Source organism: Periplaneta americana, chromosome 2 (assembly GCF_040183065.1).
Source record: "Periplaneta americana isolate PAMFEO1 chromosome 2, P.americana_PAMFEO1_priV1, whole genome shotgun sequence".
In the NCBI taxonomy this organism is placed as follows: Eukaryota; Metazoa; Arthropoda; class Insecta; order Blattodea; family Blattidae; genus Periplaneta; species Periplaneta americana.
In genome coordinates this window covers 63,243,282-63,263,832 of record NC_091118.1, presented here as the reverse complement: position 1 = coordinate 63,263,832, position 20,551 = coordinate 63,243,282, and the positions used below count along the sequence as shown (strand labels likewise).

The window sequence follows — 20,551 nt, the reverse complement described above, 5'->3', positions numbered from 1 at the left end:
TGACTTACGTACAGTTCAGTTAGTTTATATTGGCACAGATTTTTGGAAAGAGAAGGAAATTCTCATCCTCTCATTTCCACCAATCGTTGCCGTAGCCGTAAACCTTTCGGCATATACCGTATCATGGGGTAATTAGGGGGAGGGAGGAAACTCCTGGTATGTAGCCCCAAAAGTGCCGGAGCCATTCCACCAATTGACTGTAATGTTTTTTTCGTTTTTTTTTTTCAACATCGGCTTTAAAAATCACACGCACAATATAAACTACCGGTACGGAATGAAAAAGTATACAGCACATACCCTATGCACTTTCGTATTCTATTTCAATTCAAAACGTAAAATAACTTACAATGCGATCACCTGATAACCATCAGCTGACTGACAGCGCCTAGTTATTTCGGAAAATTCTAACCTTAATGAGGATTTATTTTTATTTTAGTTGGCTATTTAACGACGCTGTATCAACTCCTAGGTTATTTAGCATCGATGAGATTGGTGATAGCGACATGATATTTGGCGAGATGAGGCCGAGGACTTGCCATAGATTACCTTGCATTTACATTACGGCTGGGGAAAACCTCGGAAAAACCCAACCAGGTAATCAGCCCAAGCGGGGATCGAACCCGCACCCGAACGCAACTTCAGACCAGCAGACAAGCGCCTTAACCGACTGAGCCACGCCGGTGGCCTTAATGAGGATTTTGCATTGTTTTTCAATAGGGATGGAAGCAGGTTATTGGTAAGAAAAACTTTTTCTTTCTAACCGTCTGCGTCAACATAAACGAAATGGACTTTTGTATGCTATCCAGTGGATAGTAGGCAGATTGCTTTCTAATAAAATATTATAATTTCTACATGTTTGTGTGTCAGCATTTAGTACTCGTCTAGCTATAAAATAGCAATCAATTTTTTAAGTATGAACGAAGTGAATAATAATATCTTAAAGATAGAAGACGTGAAAACGTTCACATCTTTTATTGTATCGGTATTTCAACGTACTCGCGCGTTTGGGTATTGTCGTCCGACGTCATCAACAATGGCCGACAGACGCGACAAGACATATCGTTTCCATGGAAACACTGTGGTTTGCTATTTTCTATGAAAAAGTGAGAAATGATGCGAACGGCGCTTTCGGTTTTAAAAGGAGTATCTGCGATTGCGGGACGCCGAGAATTTTCGAGAGGCGCAACGCGGTTCTCCTTAGGGAGACCAGAATTGGTCAGAATTGTGACGATGCTTGGGACGGTGGGAATAGGAGGCTATTGTCTATGGAATAGTCGTAGCCTAGCGGACAGGAATGATTCCAAGATTCCTGATCCAACTCCCTCCTCACCCACGTCGTCACAATCAGAACACCCCCGGTATGTCACACAATTTAAATACTATTACGCACCCCCTACACCAATAATCACAGCCAAACGACAGTCATTCCCCCCATCCCCATTACCTTCCTCATCAAAATCACCTGCATTCCCATCCCCACCGCCACCTTCACCTTCACCTTCACCTTCACCTCCACCTTCACCTCCACCTCCCCCCCCCCCCGTTCTATCCGCAAGAAAGATCAAAAAGAAGATCGGGATCCCGATCGCCCGCAGAAGACGGTGGCATTTGACCTCCCCCCCCCCCTGAATCTCAAGAGACGAAGGGGAAAGGCACAGCAACCCCGGGCAAGAGCAAACACAAGACTCCCGGACAGCGTACCGACGCTGCTCCATGGGATCGTCATCGTCCTCTTCCTCCGAGTAAAAAGGACGCGAGGCGCCAGAGGCCCTTGCACTCCTCTGAGTCGGAAGACGACGACGACCAGGAGTACATCGACGCATGGCTGAAGGGTCAGAAGCATACAATAATGATTTTGGACAAAATTCGGGAACTAACTAAACCTTTCGATAATGACGATGATCAACCGGGACCATCGTCTAGACGCGGGGGCGGGCGGAAGTAGGGGAGCTCCTTCCGCGGCTGCTGTCGCCAAAATAAAGGAGGTAAGAATCAAATCTATTTATTTAATTATTACTATTATTATTATGTTAAACATCCATATATATAGTCGACCTGGTTGGCGAGTTGGTATAGCGCTGGCCTTCTATGCCCAAGGTTGCAGGTTCGATCCCGGGCCAGGTCGATGGCATTTAAGTGTGCTTAAATGCGACAGGCTCATGTCAGTAGATTTACTGGCATGTAAAAGAACTCCTGCGGGACAAAATTCCGGCACATCCGGCGACGCTGATATAACCTCTGCAGTTGCGAGCGTCGTTAAATAAAACATATTATATATATATATATATATATATATATATATATATATATATATACCAAATTTTTAGTGAAAGTCTTTCTCTATCATTCCAAAAGTGACTTTTATAAAAGAGACAAAAAAATATAAAATGGAAAAGTAAATATTGATTCAAGTCTAAGAATATGAATGTTAATTGCAAACCACAAAAAATAAATACTCGATTGCACTTGCCCAATGGTAGGGAGGTTGGGATGGGCAGGGCGGAACTCGACATGCAGCCACTTCCACGTGGTGAGTTCTGGGTTGTTTCAGTTCATACAGAATGAAACAAGCAAAGAGCTGCATCTCAACTGTGAAAGGTGGTACAAAAATTTATACAGAGTGGAAGATGTTCAATAACAGTAAGTTCACTCACTAAATGCTTAAGATAAAAAGAATAGAATCTTCCTTCTCCATTTTTTTTATTTTTATCTAGTAAGAAATCGATTTTGTTTCTAGGAAAGATCGCTATATCGTTGTGAATTCAGTAGCAGTTGCCAACAGACGGAAACACTCTTCCCAGCAGCACAGATGGCAGTCACGAGGAGATCGCCCTTACACTAGAGTCGGGCAAACAGCCTCTTACTCCCGCTTAGAGATGGCCGATATTTCACAAACCGATATTTTGTCACAGATAAACTTGTGACTGACGACGCGAAATATCTGTGACAAAATATCGCTATCGAAATCTGCTCCGTATTCAGTGGTGTTGATTCAGTACTCTGTGACTGATATTTTCTCCTCTACGTCGTGGGTTTGCGCATGCGCATGATACAATAACAGCAATCGGGCGGTGATATGATTATTTTGTCGTGACATTTTGTTCAATGTTATTTTTTGCAAAGTGATGCTTTGTTTCAAAGTTATTAGCGGCATTATAATGATATACTCATGAGTCTGACATTTTGTTTTCATAGTCTGTATATAAGTTTTATAAATGTTTTATGTATTTCAAGAGATCTTTACATGTTCATATAACTGTGAATTTATATTAACTTACATGTATTTTCTATTCAGTTTTTACGTAGTAACAATATTTTTTCAGTTATACTTAATTACAAACAGAATAGTTAAATGCGCCTACAGCATTATTTTAATAACTTTACCTGTACTTCTTTCATTTATGTATGATCCAGTTTTAATGCATAGCTCTAACACGAACAGTGCATCTTAGTATTAATTAAAATAATTAAACAAGGGGGTACGGAAAGGTGGAAATCTTCAAATTTTCAATTTTTTGTTTTTTATTTATTCATAATCTACAAAATTTCCCCTTTCCAATGATATATGATACACATATATTACTGTGCTCATAAATTGTTTATATCATTGTTTATAAAATACATGGTGGGGCGTGGCCATAATGGTTTGACAGTTCACACAATAAAATTTTGTATGTTCGTATTTCGCGCCTTGGAGGTAATTAATTTCTTAAAGAGAGATATTTATGCATTGGTTAACCTGTATAGATGTCGCTTATCGCTGTCTGTTCTTCATTTGATTGTTTCGGTTTGAAATCGTGTTTACGTGTAAGAAAGTTGTTTCGAGAAGAAATCTGTCTGAACTTCTGCGCTCTTGTTTTCAGTGTATTTTATAGTGAAGTTATCATTTGTGGTTATTTTATCATGGTTTATAGTAAACTGAAAGTGTTCAAAAAGCGAAAAAATGTGGGGATACCTATATAAGGACAAGTGGTAGGCTCACATGGAGACAAGAGTCTAGGGAGCGTAAGCAATTCTGCTCCTTGGAATGCCGAATGAGGGCGGAAAGAGGCGAATGCTACACATACTATGCTGATTGACAGCGACAGCCGTAGGAGAGGAAGCAGGCAATACTGCTCGGAATGCCGTGCGGTGTGGAGATTTTGTATTTTAAATTAAATTAAACTTATCTTTAAAGACCTGTATTTCAGCATCTGCGTACATATGAAAATTTTAGAACATGGATTGCACCTTCCATCCCCTCCCCAAGTCACTAGGGGACGGTGGGAATTATGGGTAATGAAGGGGGGGGCATGCCAACATAAGCTGTGGAGGGAAAAAATTACCTGCTGGAGAGTAATTTCCCTCTTCCTTTCCCTCCTGTCTTCTCTCTCTCTCCTCTCTTTTTCTTTCTCTCTCTCTTCATCTCTTCATGGGGTGGTATTCTGTTCTTCTATGTCCTTGTTGTATATGTTGTTATTCTTCTTCATGTGTTCATCTTCATTGTTGAATGCTCTAGTCCTCAGCAACCGGAATCCTTAATAGTCTCTCTGGAGAACACGTGTTCTTGGTAGAAAAATTCGGAACTCGTATATATGTTCACGAAGAAGAAAAAAGTGCAACATGCGGGTTGCAAGTGTCAATCATCAAGAATAAATTAGTGTGTAGACGAGATGGTATTTAAGATAAATCATCATGAAAGCAATATTTTTTCGCTTGTAATAATGTTGAGGGATATATATGTTATAATGAAGCGATTTTAAGTTATATTTTAAGTGCATAAATTAATGTAAATTCATGCGACTAGATGGCGGGCGGGCGGGTGAGTGAGTAAAGGAGCGTTGAGTTAACGGGACTTAAGCCACGAAAAGCCAATCAGAGAAAGAAGGGGTGGCGAAATTAACAGGTGATGCTGGACATCTTGGCGTGGCGACAGTTTGTGCCGACGTGCGAAAGGGTTGGATGTGCGACTGTGTTACTCTACCAGGAACATGGAATCGTTCGTCGATATTTTCGCCGTGCATAACTTTAGCAGCGATATCAGTAATTTGATACGGTTTTTGCAGCAGAAAGGGTTATTAGCAAGTACGTACACTTGCCCTAAATGTGGTGGCGACATGAAATTAACTTCGCGCACAGATACTGGTGATGGGTTGTTAAATGCGCATCATGTTTTCCAAAAGGCACTTTTCAGTGCCCGACACCCCTCGTCAGGGCTTGCAGCCCCGACACCCCGCTTTTTTCGTCATGTGCTACACGTCGGATCATCATCGGGGCTTGCAGCCCCGATACCCCGCTTTTTTTTTCATCATGTGCTACACGTCGGATCATCGGCGCGATGTTTACGGAGATCGTCAGACGAGACGATAAAAGTCACCCTCGGCTCCCTTTATTGCGCATGCGCTATCGGTGAAGAAATTCCGCTTCCGGTGTGACGCTGAGCCCCGTTGTAAGCATAAAAATATTTTATTTACCGCAGTAATTGTGAACTGGATTTCTTTTACTTTCATTCGAGATTGATGGATTAGTTTTCAAACTTCTGTAATAATGCCTGTGGTATGCAAACATTGCAGTACCATATTTAGTAAACAGTCGAATTTAAACAGACATTTAAGACATGTACATAAAATAGAGCACGTGAACATGATATCGTATCAGTAATATTATATCTTTCTCTTGTAAAATTTTCAGTTTTGGAATTACAAGGTTTTGATCGCCACCCGACGATGAGCCATTAGTTTCACTGTCATTAATATAACCCAATTTATCATTGTATTCCCGTTCACTGCACTTTCAGTGGGGACAATTTTCTTTATTAAGCATTTATCCATTATCAGTAGTTATATAGCCGTTGCTAATCAATTAACGAGCACACACCTACGACGACGATCATAACAAAAAAAAAATCAACCTAAAAACGAGTGTTGATAATGGTTAGTTTTAAATTTTGGGTAATTAAGTAGTAATCATCAGCCAGGCCATCCTCCCGTAATAGAGATCCAGGATAGATACATTACCAAGTATACACATATATTTTAATAATTGTGTAGAAACAAACCATCGACAGGTCATATCGGCCAGGCCATCATCTTACTACAACAGAGATCCAGGGTGTAAAGTGGATACTGGATGACAAGTTAATCATATACAAACGAAATTTAATAAAAGAAAATACATATGATAACGAAGGTGCCCTGGACCTCTATTGCGGGAATATGGAGGCCTGGCCGATTATTACTACATAATTACCATACACTGTTAATTAACTGTTGTGTTATTTCCGCTTGGTAAGACTTAGGACCATTACTGTTCGATCCCAATACTTCATAGATTTGAACTGAACTACAAAAATGTGGATCATGGATAGAGAAGTGGAGTCACTCTGTTGCGTGTGTGAAGATTCACCGATCTCAAATTCAGGAAAGATAGCGGCATTGTGAATTGCTTTACTAACATGTTCGACAGCTGACCTCCTCTATCAGTGATTTAGATGGATAAAAACATTTAGGGCCTACAGGAACTCATAAAGTTAGTGGTATGTTTCATAATTTACCATGATATTTAAAATGCTATTGTTCTAAGGGTGTCCCGATTTGTTCTTTTGGTTGGTTCCTTGTCCATTTTGTTACTCAACTGTGGAATAATAAATAATAATGAATATAGGTCTATACCGGTAATAATAATATATATATATATATATATATATATATATATATATATATATATATATATATATATATATATATATATATATATATATCTTCTTTTTTCCGAGATGTTCCAGTCGAACCAAACCACTACTCTCTATAGAGTTCAAATAATAATCTTTGGCCTATAACCTACTTCATCTTTCAAACAAATTAATTCAATTTTTGGCTAAACTAGTGCTGAAGTAATTCCCCGCTTATATACATGTTGCATATACGAATCTGTGACAGGTTAGATTTGGTTAGTTTAGGGTTTTGTTACGCCATGCATATATTTGTCTATGATGCATATACGATCAACTGTATCTACATAAAAAGAAACGCTTATAAATTCAACAATTTTCACTTCCGAAATCACCAGAACTACTTCAGCGCTAGTTTCGCCGCTTTATTTACATAGGAATATCTCTTCGAATTGTTAACAAGGTTGAGATCACTCTTAACTTTACTGGATGTGATGCCCCTGGTTTTATAAATTTGGACACAAAGTGTCTTGCAGCCCCTTTGAAGTTGGCACCTACGTTTGGTAATATTTATTTGCATATCACGAGATTCGTAAGTTGGTTTACAATTGAAATATCCAGAACTACCTCAGCGCTAGTTCTTGCCGCTCCTCTGAAGTTGTAGATGGAATATTGTGTTAGCCAAGTTTAATATCAATACTACCACCAGAAATTAACTCTTAATATATATAGCCTATCAAGACTTATGAGGAAATATTCTGGAATACAATTATACGAAAATAAGGTTTGACTTGGATAACAGGAGCTGGAGTAATAATTGTGAAATCTATCAATGCACTATTATTATAATTACGTAACTTGTATCACCGAAATGTAAATAATATATGATCGTGACGAAGGTGAATCTAGAATGCGGTGAATAAAACAATTTTTATGCTTACAACGAGGCCCAGCATCACACCGGAAACGTAAATACTACACCGATGGCGCATGCGCAAAAAGAGAGCCGAGGGTGACTTTTATCGTCTCGTGATCGTCAGTGGCCGCCATGATGTTTCGAGGTGGCGCGTGTCTCGGACGGAGCGAGATGAAGCGTGAGAACGCGAGAGAGGGAGGAGTCTGCAAGGAAAGTAGCTAGTTGCATGGTAGTTGCGGTGGGGGTAGAGGGGAGTTGCGGTGGGGGTAGAGGGGAAGGGTGCAATCCATGTTCTGGAGTTTAGCCAAAAATGGAACTCTCTGCATCAAAATCCACAGTTAATTCCCGATTTACCACGAAAATCGTGTGTAGCTGCATTTAGATTGGCAACAGGCCATAATTGTTTGGCTAAACACCTGCATAGAATTGGAATATATCAGTCCCCTAACTGCCCATTGTGCAACTCAGACCAAGAAATGGATTCGGAACACCTCAAAATCTGTGCTTCATTGGCTGGTCATGATAATATCTCTGAAAAATATTGGAGTGCAAAAGGTCAAATGACTTTATTGTCAAACTCCTGGCATTAGAAAACAACATATTTTATAACTTGACTACTAATGTTTCCCAAAAATATAAAATATGTAACGCGTAAAAATGAACATATCTGGTCTGGAGAAACATCTATGAGGAGAAGAAGGTGGTGACTACTAATCAAATTGGTGATTAAAAGAATTAAAGTAGAAATCTTTTTATTATAGGTTCATGTATAATAGAAGGTTATAATAACATTTTATGTGATTTTCGAAACTGCCTCCGGAAATTGTGGACAAATCTCCGGATTTTTTTCATTACGACCTCCAGAAATATTTTTTCAAGATCTGACAACACTGTTCTGGAGTTTAGCCCTAACTCTGACTCTACTAGAATGTAGTTATAGCGATATTTTTGCTTTATATTATTGTTCTGATTTGTTACAGGAGAGAAAATTAAATTCAAAAGTGAAACAAGCTCAGGGTTTTCTTCAAGAGGAAGATGCTGGGGAAGACTGGCTTGAAAATGATGTGGTAACTAAAGGGAGGCCAATTAAGAGAAGATGTCTTGAAAGAAACAGGTATACACTTTCATCACAACTGTTATCACTAATTGTCCATGCTTCACAACTAGAAGTGCCATGGTTTTATGGAGTTTGAGACCAGTTTCCTTCCTCATAATGATGTGTGTTAATTTCCTCTAAGGTTAGAATCAAGTTCTGGCCCATCAAGGAGATTTGTAGGAGAGGATGTAAATAATGAAGATGTCGACATAGAAGAAGTGATGACTCCAGAAGAGGAACACAGGTAATGTATTCTTTTGTGTTTTTATTGTCATCGTCTCCCTTTGACCTTAGTTGTCTTCTGAGAGTTTTTTCATTTTTATGGCCTCCTAGAGAGTGGAACTAAATTCATTTCAACATTTGAAGAGGACCTACTAGGTGACCATTTTCTACATGGAACATAACAGTGGCACTGCGATCTTATGTTGTTACTCTGAGGGAACGAAAAAGACATAATCTATAAGTAGAATAAGAGAGTGATCGTACAGCACAGGTGACATAACAGCTGTATATTTGTAGAAGGAATTGGAATTCCAAAAACAGAATGATTAGGTAATACTGTTGTGTGTAACTTATATAAATGACATTTTATGCTCTGAATTGATTTAAAACTCGATGTCGAGATTTTAAATGTAACAAACATTACTTTTTGTTATTGATGATAAGATTAATAATAATAATACTTATTAAAATATATTTCTAGAAATTGACTTTCGGCAACAAGCAATGAAAATATCCAGAAAAAAATTAGGAATGTGATTGGTCATTCCATTATAGAATTTGCTACAAAAACATGGCGGTTAGAATAATGTCGACATCTCAGAAGAATGCTGGATGAGAGCTTACCAAAAATTGTATTTGGAATGGATAAAAGCAGAGAAGTAAAATATGGAAACCAAAAATAACATGGCAGAAGGAAAATTTGATCTACTTTAAGAAAGAGAGGTTAGAAGAAGATGTCTTCAGAGAGACTGAAAAGTGGAGAAAATGTATTGAGAAGTTTTAATGTTAATTTCTGAAATATCTTTTTGATTTTTAATATTGGATCAGACTAAAATTTAATGATGTCCATTTCTTTACTTCATTTCAGTTTGTAAGTTCATGATATACTCGTATCATTGTAGTATTTTCTATGTTTCGCAATTGGAAGAATGTATCAAACATTTGTTAAATACAGATAGATTATTGTCATGATGATTATCATCATCATAATGGGGCAAATTATCGGTAATTTTTTTTAATTTTAAGGTGATTTTATATATACTTTTTTATAGTTTTTGTCATGACTTATATCAGATTGCTGTTATTATGTTTCGTTGTAAAGATTGTTTTCATTAATGTTTGTTGTCCCTTGAGTATTTCTGTTATTGCATTTCATTATTATTTTCAGGACTCAAGTGAACAATGTCGTCCTTCCACAGAAGATAAGAACACAAGGGAAGTTGGATGTCTTTGTTCAGCCTTCTCGTTCAGAAGTGGAACACCTGTCAGATCAGTGACTCCACAGCCTGCTAAACCCATAGAGTCAGCAGTACGTGTTCGTGTGGACAGTAGATTATTATTGGTACCAGTGCAGACACCAGAACAACAAAGCATAGGTTGGCTGGCACAAGAGGCTGCTAGGAGATATTACAGGTAAATTATGCGGGCAGCTGTTGTCTTTCTTCATTGTGACGTATCTGAAGAGTGAGTCATCAGCAGCAGTTTCAGGGATTTTATTATTTTATCTGAGGTAAACACCATTTCTTTGGTGCAATGTCACAGTACAAATTACTCCAGTAACATTTGCACAATTCAGAAAGGATGAAACTTTTCCACATTACTCACTGTCATTATCTGTGTGCAGGACATGTTTTACACTTCACAGTGTATTTATAACTTTAGCAATTGGATGTATATTGCAGTACTGTAACATAATTGTTTCATCCAGCACTATTTACAAAATTAGATGAAAGCTGGTTTTTGCGATGATTAAGAATCCTATTTTATGGTGAATAAATATGTTAGATTTCAGTATAAAAATTTGGTTAATTTCGGTATTTTTTCGCACAAATAAATTCGATGTTTTTTCACATATGACTTATTGACTCTTGTACAAAATACATTTTGATGATGCCAAATTTGAGACAGTCCAGAGCTTTGTATATCTTGGATCACTAGTTAATAGTAACAATGATATCTCAGAGGAAATAAGTAGAAGAATACAAAGCGCCAATAGGTGTTATTATGGGCTGCAAAAACAAGTTAAATCAAGATTGCTCTCTCGTGGCACAAAATGTAGACTATATAAGACCCTAATAAAACCAGTGTTGACCTATGCATCAGAGACATGACCTCTTAGTGAAAGGGATAAATTTAGATTGGCTGCATTTGAAAGGAAGATATTGCGACGGATTTTTGGACCTGTAAGGGATGGTGAAACTTGAAGAATAAGATATAACAACGAATTATACCAGCTTTATGAGTCTCCCGATATAATAACATCCATTAAGATTGCTCGTCTGAGATGGGCAGGGCATGTTAAGAGAATGGATGAATGTGAAATACCTAGGAAGGTGATGGAATATGGGATTGCTGGAGGAAGAAGAGTTGGAAGGCCAAAGCTACGATGGATGGACTGTGTTATGGACGACATTAAGAGGCTTGGAGTGAAGAACTGGTGGACGGTGGCTAAAGATCGAGACTGATGGAGAAGAATTCTTAAGGAAGCCGAGGCCCGATCCGGGCTGTAGCGCTATGGATGATGATGACAAAGTACATTACTGAATATTCTTGCAGATCAACTAGTGAAGAAAGGTGCTACAATGAAGTTGAAACCATCATCTCAAATAGAACTACACAAGCAGATCAACAGCATAAAACAGCACTTAATTTTAATTAACTTAATTTTTATGTGCTTTTATGTAAATATTTCAAAATATGTATTACTTACATACTTACAAATGGCTTTTAAGGAACCCGCAGGTTCATTGCTGCCCTCACATAAGCCTGCCATTGGTCCCTATCCTGAGCAAGATTAATCCATTCTCTATCATCATATCCCACCTCCCTCAAATCCATTTTAATATTATCCTCCCATCTACGTCTCGGCCTCCCAAAGGTCTTTTTCCCTCTAGCCTCCCAACTAACACTCTATGTGTATTTCTGGATTCGCCCATATGTGCTACATGCCCTGTCCATCTCAAACGTCTGGATTTAATGTTTCTAATTATGTCAGGTGAAGAGTACAATGCATGCAGTTCTGTGTTGTGTAACTTTCTTCATTCTCCTGTAACTTCATCCCTTTTAGCCCCAAATATTTTCCTAAGAACCTTATTCTCAAACACCCTTAATCTTATTTTAAGGTTTCATAAAAAGCTGTTTTTTTACGGTGATGGGTTGTTAGCCCTTCGCCCAACACATAAAAAGATTTAAAAAATGTGTTTTTATGTGAAATAAAATTAGAAATATGTGCTAAGGTGACCTTGTCTGAAGCTTAAAACGCAATTACGAGTTTCTATCACGGTGCAAATAAAATATTTATTTGCATAAGAATCCTAGCTCTAGTCATAAATTGACATTTTAATAAATCACAAACTCAATAGACTCAACATAGATAAAGGATAGTTTATAGCATTAAACTGAAAACCAGATGTTGTGAAAAACATAGCAATGATTTTTTTCCCCCCTTTTTCTTTGCAGTGTTTAAGGATTGCAGCCATCTTTGAATCTCCACACAAAGGATGGTGCACTTCTTTCTGAAGATGATCCGGTTTCCCTTATAGGTGGAGAAGAAGAACTGATAGCTACTGTAACTTCTTGGAATATTCCCCCCTTGACAGACCGTTACATGGAGGCCTGTAGAACTCTGCATGCAGGTGATGTGGTCCTAATTTCACTTTCAATATCACGATGAGTGCACACACTAGATGAGCATAATGTTATTTCTTACTTACTTAATAATGGCTTTTAAGGAACCCGGAGGTTCATTACTGCCCTCACATAAGCCTGCAATCGGTCCCTATCCTGTGGAAGATTAATCCAGTCTCTATCATCATATCCCACTCCCCTCAAATCAATTGTAATATTATCCTCCCATCTACGTCTCGGCCTCCCCAAAGGTCTTTTTCCCTCTGGCCTCCCAACTAACACTCTGTAAGCATTTCTGGATTCGCTCATACATGCTACATGCACTGCCCATCTCAAACCTCTGGATTTAATGTTCCTAATTATGTCAGGTGAAGAATACAAAGCATACAGTTCTGCGTTGTGTAACTTTCTCCATTCTCCTGTAACTTCATCCCTCTTAGCCCCAAATATTTTCCTAAGAATCTTATTCTCAGACACCTTTAATCTCCGTTCCTCAAAGTAAGAGTCCAAGTTTCACAACCATACAGAACAACTGGTAATAGGCCTATACCTGTTTTATAAATTCTAACTTTCAGATTTTTTTACAGCAGACTAGATGACAAAAGCTTCCCAACTGAATAATAACAGGCATTTCCCATATTTATTCTGCGTTTAATTTCCTCCCGAGTGTCATTTATGTTTGTTACTGTTGCTCCAAGATATCTGAATTTCTCCACCTCTTCGAAGGATAAATCTCTCCAATTTTTACATTTAGATTTCGTACAATATTCTGGTCACGAGACATAATCATATAGGTTGTCTTTTCGGGAGTGAATAATGTTATTTCTTGCACAAAATTGAGTTGAAATTACTCTCATCTACATTCAGATTGAAGGCTTACGTTTCGAAAAAATTGACAATAAATCAAAATGAAATCTCATATATAAGTCATTAGTTTGGTATTACTAGAATGCTACTACTCTTTACCGTTTGGATTACATTATTTCCAAAAAAAATTTAGAGTTTGCAGTGCACCACTGTTAGCCATACATTGCTTAAGTTGATTACAAAGAGTACCCAATCCCAACAGTTAGTTCCAGAATGATGTCTGCTGTTTCCTAGGACTTTTTCCTTTCAATTCCTGAAAACATTTTTCTGCCTGTTATAGCGACTTTTACTTTGTGAACGCCCTATCCCTACAAAAAAAATCCTGCGCTGTATCAGGAATACACTAGCACATAGAATATCTTACTCAGTTTCGGGAATAAAACTACAGTTGATTTTTTTTTAATAAAATGGTTCAATATATTATTTTTCCTTCATATGGAGGATTATCCTCTGATTGAGGTTCTGGCTGATATGTACATCTATTATCAGGCAGTACATCTCACTTGACGATATGTGTCAGAGGAAGAACAATTGTTTGTGTACATCTGAAGTCTGACTAGTGTAATACATAGCTAGTGGGCAATGTAATGCAACGGAGAGGGAAAGGAACTGGCCACCCTACCCCATTATGTCCTGGCCTAGTTGCCTCATAAGTGGTGCCTTCTTAGTATCGCTTGTGAGGTTCAGACAGACCTATCTTCGGACAGTTGACTACACAAACATATGGAGAGCCATTGCAAAATTAATTCCAGCTCATAACAAACTGTTCACTGTGGTTTACACAAACTGTATTGTACTTGTCTGTTATCACTTAAATATACAGAGTGAACCAAAGAATGTCGTTAATTTCAGGGATTATTCTTTGAGATATTTCAGACAAAAAAGTTTAATACAATTTTGCTCGTTTTTGCTTCCTTTTCGAGATAAAAATTGTTTTATATGAAACATATCATAACATGTTTTGAGAAAGCCATTGATTTAATTCCCAATATGCTCAGTCAATTTAACCCCTTCATTCACTGCGTCCTCTACAGAGGACAGCAACTTCAATGCCACTTCATGAACAATAGTTGTTGAGAGCAAGTCCTCTCAACTGGACAGTTCATATCTGGAAATCCAAGCATCATGCTGTAAAGATGAGATTGTGGGCAATTCAAAAAAGGAGTCAAGAACAAACAATTAGACTTTTCCAAACTAAAACATAATTCGTAACTGAAAGGGTTAAGTGTATTATGATAATAAATGATTGAAAGAATTTTAGTTTCGTCCTTTAAATGTGCAGAAATTTGGTGTGAATAAATGTAACTTTTCATTCTGAAAAATAATTTTAAAATGTTACATTTGTTCGGATCATATTTCTGTACATTTAAAGTACAAAACTAAAATTATTTCAATAATTTATTATCATAATACACTGCTCTCTTAATTTGACTGAGCATATTGGGAATTCATTGGCTTCCCCTAAACACACTATGAAATGTTCCATAAAAAATAATTTTTATCTCAAAAAGGAAGCAAAAACGAGAAAAACTGTATTCAACTTTTTGTTTGAAATATCTCAAAGAATAACTCCCTGAAAGTAATGACATTGCTTAGCTTCACTCTGTTTACACATAAAGATTCTGTATATAAATAAAATTATTATTATTACATGTGGAATTACAATAATAGGTAGAGTTTTATGTTGCAGAGCCAGACGCACACATAAACTCTTGTCTGGAGGCTAGTGAAGCTACCCAGAGCCTGCAGCTTTCAGACCTGGCGTTGACCACACAGCAGCTGACACCTCTCTTCAGAGCCCTCACTCGCCAGCACACACTGCAGCATCTGCACCTGGCAGGGAACTGCATGGGCGATGAAGGAGTCACGGTAACAAACTCCACAATGATTTCAGACTTGTAACGAATATACTGAGATATTGCTAGAGAGCTTGATCAGTTTTTAAACATCGTGATATTTGAACACTGCAATTGAAAATTTTCTCCATATCAGTCATTTGACTATAGTAGAAGTATTTTAGAAAATACTCCAAAAAAACACTACATTTAGGAACATTCTGTAGCTATATATGACAAGCAAAATTTTATCATTAGAATGGAGGAAAACAGATTATGTGATTAGTGAATTTGTGAAGAAGTGCAAGTGAGAATCCTCTTAAGAGATCTTTCAGAGAATTTTATTTCACAGCACTCGACTCGATTTCTGTCTTAAGAAGTTTCAGTTCAGAAACTTCATTAACCCTGTATCCACTGAAATTGTCACTCATGCTTACGGGTTAGGTACAGTTTACAGCAGTAAAATTTTTGGAAATATTCAACATTTTTTCCCTCCATTACTGTATCTTCTACAATAATGAAAATTGGTGTAAAACATTGTCCTTCTGCTATATGAAAAAAAAAAAAAAAAATACGATTTAAAAAAAAATTTTATATATATATATATATATATATATATATATATATATTTTTTTCAAAATTCAAAACGGTGGTAGTTCACTGTGCAGTAATGAAAGGTTTCCCTCATAACTCATAAACTTGTTAAATTTTTTATGTTCTCTTTTATTTTATTGCTGAAACTCATGTTTACAATATCAAGCTCTTTTAAGGTAAGCAAGCCCTCCCTATACCACCCATGTTAAATTTTGATATTTCTGGTGCACTTTATTCTGGATGTATCTGAGATACAAACTCAAAATTTTGAGGGGTTATTTAATGTTACATCAGCTTCTTGTCTATGCGGATGACGTGAATATGTTAGGAGAAAATACACAAACGATTAGGGAAAACACGGAAATTTTACTTGAAGCAAGTAGAGCGATCGGTTTGGAAGTAAATCCCGAAAAGACAAAGTATATGATTATGTCTCGTGACCAGAATATTGTACGAAATGGAGATTTATCCTTCGAAGAGGTGGAAAAATTCAAATATCTTGGAGCAACAGTAACAAATATAAATGACACTCGGGAGGAAATTAAACGCAGAATAAATATGGGAAATGCGTGTTATTATTCGGTTGAGAAGCTCTTATCATCCAGTCTGCTGTCCAAAAATCTGAAAGTTAGAATTTATAAAACAGTTATATTACCGGTTCTTCTGTATGGTTGTGAAACTTGGACTCTCACTCTGAGAGAGGAACATAGGTTCAGGGTGTTTGAGAATAAGGTGCTTAGGAAAATATTTGGGGCTAAGCGGGATGAAGTTACAGGAGAATGGAGAAAGTTACACAACACAGAACTGCACGCATTGTATTCTTCACCTGACATAATTAGCAACATTAAATCCAGACGTTTGAGATGGGCAGGGCATGTAGCACGTATGGGCGAATCCAGAAATGCATATAGAGTGTTAGTTGGGAGACCGGAGGGAAAAAGACCTTTAGGGAGGCCGAGACGTAGATGGGAGGATAATATTAAAATGGATTTGAGGGAGGTGGGGTATGATGATAGAGACTGGCTTAATCTTGCACAGGATAGGGACTGCTGGCGGGCTTATGTGAGGGCGGCAATGAACCTTCGGGTTCCTTAAAAGCCATTTGTAAGTAAGTAAGTATTTAATATACATTTATCTTGAATAATACGAACCAGTTTCGATCAACTGTTATTAGTTTTTTAATTATTAATATTTTTCTAAATGTTTAATTTTATGTCTAAAATTTGTAATTCAAAATTTGAAAACTCTGGTTCTAAGTAATTTACAACAAATTCCGTTCATATTATTATTAGTTATGGTCTTCTTAATGTTCAGTCCAAATTTCATGCATTTATCTTTAATGGTGTTGATGCAACATGCACCAACGTTACAAAAAATGTACAATTGAGAAAAATGGATTTAAAGTTTTGACAAATATTCTCATACCTGAGTGCATTGCTAGAACATTCCAGCACCATAATCTGAATCTTCTGTGTCCTCACGGCTTCTCTTCTTGTTCCTCTTCAATTTTCTTCCCTTTTTTGCCATTTCTTCCATTATCATTTCTGCTTTTTTGATGCGAAGAGAGTCTAATTCCTTCAAGATGGTTATGGTGTTGAAGCCTGGTTCAATCCCCAACATTTGTAGGACTTTCATTCTTCCAATATTTCCATCATTGAATGATATGATGGCATCTGTTAGTCCTAATCTAAGTTTATTGACACTAACAAAGACTGTTTTGGGGATCCTGCACCACAGAACATGGTTGAATGCTTCGTTTGTATTTTGAGTCTTGCCATGCAAACATTTTTTTAGCAACTCTGGATGGGACAAGTCTCTATATATTGGTTTTATGGCAAGCATAACAGATTCTGGTAAACCATGGTGTTTATAATCAGGTTCCTTTCTATTATATTTGCACCATGAATTGTCACCTTTAGGACACAGGCCATGTTGGGGATCATCGTCAGTGGAGAGTTCGTGAAAATATGTAGCCCATACTGCACTCCTCATATCCTGTAGACTATGCAAATTATCTCTTATGGCTTGACCATAGTAATTTTGTAATTTATCTATCATGCCATCTGTAAGTCTCTTTGATCCCCCAACACCTTTGCCATCTGAAAGTTTCTTTCCCACTAAATCTTTCTTGAGTTTGCGAAGCCTGGAACCCATACGCTTTTGTACATGTCCAATGCATTCCAGTTTCTCCACAGTACAATTGTCCCCATATGGTTTACTTTCCACAACTTTTACAAACCCCTTACTGTCTCCATCACCTAAGTACTGCTTGTATTTCACACCACGAGTCTGGTTGGAACGTTGAAAAATATGTACAGCTCCCTCTGCCTCCATACCACCACTGCTTCCATCGAAATTCTTTACACAGCCTTCATGAGCCCCTGACTTTTTGCATGTATGACAATATTTTGATAGCAATTCTGAATCTAAAACTTTGCCTGTATCAACTGATGTAGCTACCACAACTCCATGGTTTGACGTGTGGCCTCTCTTATGCCATGTCCCATCTATTGCAACTGGAATCTTGTCATCACCGTCATTACATTGCACTGCTTCCTTGCATGCTTCTATCATACTATCCTTTGAGACAGTACCAGCCGATTCTTGAATATGTTCAATTACCTTATGAAATTTTTAATGAGGCTTAGGCAAATTCATCATGGCACACAATAATCTACCAGCAGCGTAACCTTTTCCAATACAGCGTAGCCCATATATGAATCTTGTATTCACTTCATATCCACTAGGGGTAACTTTTGATGTTTGAAACGTGCCTTCCTTTCCGCACAATGCACACACTATCACTAATGATGTAGTAAGTTCTTTTCGTTTCTTCATGTCTTCTTGAATTGACAGAGAGTCACATTCACAATATTTACACTTTTACAATTTTACGAGCCGCCATTAATCCAGCTTCATGAGATGCCATTGTTAATTTGTGTGATTTACCATCTGGCACAGCAAATATCTCTGGTTGATGTTCTAATTCACTTGAATTTTCTGTTGAGAATTGTAGTATTTCCTTGGGATCTTCATCTGGAATTTCTTCCTCAATCTGTGTATCATAATCACTTACTATAGTTCCTGCATCACTTAAATCATTGTCAGAAACTTCGTCTAACTCTAACCAATCAGTAATTTTCTTCTCACTCATGGCCGATAAAAGCAATGATATATTTGCTATGACAATACCGGAATGCTTGGCATTTTGGTTATCGCTTCTACGCACAGCGTAACAAGAAATGAAATGCAGGACAGAAGGTAACATAACCGGTATCATTTATTTCCAATCTTTAACAATTTTGTATGACTTTTGTAATATCACATAAAACAGTTCTGTGGTTCAGAGAAACTATATTAACAAAATAAAGGAACATTTGTAACATAACCTGTGTGGAGGACATCCTAAGCCACAAATACAGCACCCTCTTGATTCCTCAAGACCTCTGTTTTTGTCATATGATTACTGTCATATAATAAAAAATGTCAGAAACAGCTTCCTCAAGAAGTCATTTCTCAATAATGGCAGTTCAATAAGTCCCAAGTACCTTAGAATGTTGTATAGTATTCAGAAGAATGAAGTCTGGAAGCCTGTCCGATTCCTTACAGAAAAACATTTAAATTCCAGTAACTTTGAAAAGATGAATGTTAAGAGAGCCGTGCAAATATTTTCTGAAGATGTCACTGCTTCTCTAATTACTTTAAAGGATCAGGGTCCAGCATTCGGAATAACAGGCTTTGAGGATTGTGAAGCAACTGTACAGTTCCTGGAAATAATGAGGACTTGATTTAACATACATAATGTTCGGAATACCACATATCATATCCATTCTCGTGACGAGACTTGTAAGCATTTTTTTGAAGTCGATGATTCCAGACTTTATTGGTTGGAAAATGATTTTCCGAATTACCTTGATCTTTGGAAAAACACCTGCACAAATCCGAAAACTCAGTTTCTGAGTGAAGAAACTTACGATGCCATTACTCTGACAACAATTTCAACTACACAGTGCATTAAATATCTTCTTTTATCAGGTTTTCATTTTGTACTAACAAGAAGTTCTCCAGTGATCAAATTGAAATTCTGTTTAGTTCCATATGGAGAATGGGTGGGAGTAATGACCAGACGAATGCAGTAGTTGCTGTCCAGGCTATTCATAAAATCCTAACTACAGGCATGATATCTGCATCTCTGAACGCTAAAGCTGTTGACAATAGTACAGGAATACAGAATATACTATCAAGAGATGTGACATTACAATCAAAAAGCACTAGTATTTCACATAATGAAAATAATAATAATAATAATAATAATAATAATAATAATAATAATAATTCAACATTAATAGAAATTCTTTCCCCCACCTTACAAGACTTAGAAAATGGCACCAATAACATTGAATCCACATTAACTACAGCAACATTAGCAGTTATTGCTAGCTATTTCATACGAACTGTCAAGGACAATCTAAATTGTGAAAATTGTAAACAATTATTTGTATCTAAGGATGTCGGTATCCCTGCACTCTCTCTCTTAAAAAATCTCAACAGAGGAGGATATTTTTTATCCTGCATTGAAATTCTTGAAAATAGTGTGTGCTTTCGATTCTGCAGCAAAAATCGCTCTTCCCTACATGTACAAATATAAAAATCCCTTAAAAAATTAAAGATATTCTACATCCTGTCTTGATTCGAAATCCTACTGTAAAATGCGATAATCCTACAAACGATGGTAATCACGAGTC

General features: G+C 37.2%; 1 protein-coding gene across 2 annotated transcripts in view; it reads left to right on the top strand.

Annotated features, from left to right (window-relative positions):
- The first annotated feature begins 7,970 nt into the window (after positions 1-7,970).
- LOC138694288 (tonsoku-like protein) overlaps positions 7,971-20,551 on the top strand; it is a 70,191-nt gene continuing 57,610 nt past the window's right edge. The window contains exons 1-5 of one of the 2 annotated variants that reach the window (XM_069817815.1): positions 7,971-8,679; positions 8,804-8,905; positions 10,052-10,296; positions 12,343-12,518; positions 15,068-15,246. In XM_069817815.1, the coding sequence (XP_069673916.1) occupies positions 12,491-12,518; positions 15,068-15,246 (207 nt within the window). In that variant the 5' untranslated portion in view covers positions 7,971-8,679; positions 8,804-8,905; positions 10,052-10,296; positions 12,343-12,490. The remainder of the gene's footprint in view (positions 8,680-8,803; positions 8,906-10,051; positions 10,297-12,342; positions 12,519-15,067; positions 15,247-20,551) is intronic. The other variant, XM_069817816.1, reaches the window with a different exon arrangement.